Raw genomic sequence first — 2,296 nt, forward strand, 5'->3', positions numbered from 1 at the left:
GTAAAATACTATGGCAAACTTCCATTTTTCTGTTAGTGTAATGTCATAAGCGTGGAGTAGATTATTATAAGGTAGTTTTATGTGAATTAGTGTTGATGGTTCTATTCTACATATTTGTGAAATGTTATTTGTGTGGTGATGTGTTAGGATTTTTATAAATTGTAGGTGTATGTTAATATTTGGGAGATGGAGCCGTCGGATAGCGAGTTTTTTGGAACACACTTCGATGAGGAGTTCCCAAGAGGAGATGAACTAGAGTTTTTAGATGATGATTCATAGGTTAATGAAGATAGGCGTCAAGATAAGAGAATAGCAGAGCTTCCACGAGAAGATATCATGTAACTTGAGTTTACAGATGAGGATGCTGTTTATCGATTCTAAAGGCTTACGCAATGATGCACGGTTTCGCTGTTAGGTTGGATGAAGTTAGATGCGATAGTGATGGTTGCATAGTTATGCGCCAAATTGTTTGTAATCGAGCGGGCTCAAGAAAGGAAGAGGTTGAAAAGGACGAAAGAATCAGGGACCACCAACCCCTAACTCGAAGTTGTTATCGTGCGAGAATTCGTGCAAGACTAGATAGAAAAATTCATAAATGGATGGTTGTTTCGTTCTACGAAGAGCACTCTCATGGATTAGTTGATCCACTCGACGTTAACATGATGCCTGAGTATCGCACATTCAGTTTCTCGGATAAAGCTCAGGCGAAGAATTTGCATGACATAGGCATTAGGACCTGTCACATCATGGGATACTTGGCTGCTCAAAAGGTGGATATGCAAATTTGTCATTCAACCAAAAAGATATGTACAACCTCATTACTCAACATAGGAAGGAAAAGGTGAAGGGTGGTGATGCGAATGCTGCAATAAGCTACCTAAGAGGTAAAGCTGGAAATGATTCTTATTTCTTTGGCAAGTACACATTAGGTAATGAGAATCTATTGGAAAATTTGTTTTGGGCTGATGGGACTAGCCGTATTGATTATGAGTGCTTTGGGGATGTCTTGACATTTGATTCGACTTAAAATAGGAACGTCTACAATAAACCACTTGTGATATTTTCTGGTAGCAATCATCATGGGCAAACCGTCATATTTGGATGTGGTCTTCTTGTTAATGAGGATATTGGTTCATACAAGTGGCTATTGAAAACTTTTTTAGAAGCAATCGGGAATAAACACCCTATGGCAGTTGTCACCGATGGAGATCTTTCAATGAGAGAAGCCATTAAACAAGTCTTTCCTTATGCAACACATCGACTATGTGCATGGCACTTACATAGGAATGCCTGCGAGAAGGTTAAGAACAGTGGATTTCTAAATGAATTTAAGAAATTGATTTATGCTAATGTGAGTGTTGAAGAGTTTGAGGTCAAGTGGGGAGATATGGTGGAGAAGTATAACTTATCAAGCAACTCTTGGGTCGATCAAACCTATGAGTTGAAGAATTTATGGGCTCTTGCATATTTGAGGAACCAATTTTTTGGGTGAATCAGGACAACATCCCAGTGTGAAGGGATTAACTCTCTAATAAAAGCATATATGAGAAAGAAAGATACCCTTCTTGAATTCATCCATAACATGGAGACCGTTTGGTATGCGAAATTGTTACTCAGGTTGTGAATTATTGTTCGAAATTGATTCCCTGGCGATGGCACCAAAAACGGATGCACAGAACCATGGTCCAAACATATCTTCACAACTTCGCATAACTAACCAGCAAGTGCACTGGGTCGTCCAAGTAATAAACCTTACGTGAGTAAGGGTCGATCCCACGAAGATTGTTGGTATGAAGCAAGCTATGGTCACCTTGTAAATCTCAGTCAGGCGGATATAAAATAGTTATGGAGTTTTCGAAATTAATACTAAAATAAGGATAGAAATACTTATGTAAATCATTGGTGAGAATTTCAGATAAGCGTATGGAGATGCATTCATTCCTCTGAACCTCTGCTTTCCTGCTGTCTTCATCCAATCCGTCTTACTCCTTTCTATGGCTGGCTTTATGTAAGGATGTCACCGGTGCCAATGGCTACTTTCAATTCTCTCAGGAAAATGGTCCAAATGCTCTGTCACAGCACGGCTAATCGTCTGGAGGCATCACCCTTGTCATTGGTTGCATCCTATTCCTCTCTGTGAAAATGGTCCGATGCGCTGTCACTGCATGGCTAATCATCTTGGAGGTTCTCGATCATACTGGAATAGAATTTACTATCCTTTTGCGTCTGTCACTACGCCCAGCACTCGCGAGTTTGGAGTTCGTCACAGTCATTCAATCCCAGAGTCCTACTCAGA

General features: G+C 40.1%; 1 protein-coding gene across 1 annotated transcript; it reads left to right on the plus strand.

Annotated features, from left to right (window-relative positions):
* Positions 1-392: 392 nt before the first annotated feature.
* LOC107620834 (protein FAR1-RELATED SEQUENCE 5-like) lies at positions 393-1,492 on the plus strand. The gene is made up of 2 exons (XM_016322941.2): positions 393-841; positions 1,033-1,492. Exons 1-2 carry the CDS (start codon positions 393-395, stop codon positions 1,490-1,492), a joined length of 909 nt encoding a protein of 302 aa, XP_016178427.2.
* Positions 1,493-2,296: the final 804 nt, after the last annotated feature.

This window comes from Arachis ipaensis, chromosome B10, assembly GCF_059453495.1.
Source record: "Arachis ipaensis isolate K30076 ecotype BB chromosome B10, ASM5945349v1, whole genome shotgun sequence".
Classification (NCBI taxonomy): Eukaryota; Viridiplantae; Streptophyta; class Magnoliopsida; order Fabales; family Fabaceae; genus Arachis; species Arachis ipaensis.

Excerpts from the sequence above, each read along its gene's own strand:
- LOC107620834 (XM_016322941.2), top strand. The coding sequence starts at position 393 with ATGATGCACGGTTTCGCTGTTAGGTTGGATGAAGTTAGATGCGATAGT. Across the intron at positions 842-1,032 it reads CTCAACATAGGAAGGAAAAG|GAACGTCTACAATAAACCAC; the intron begins GTGAAGGGTGGT and ends GACTTAAAATAG.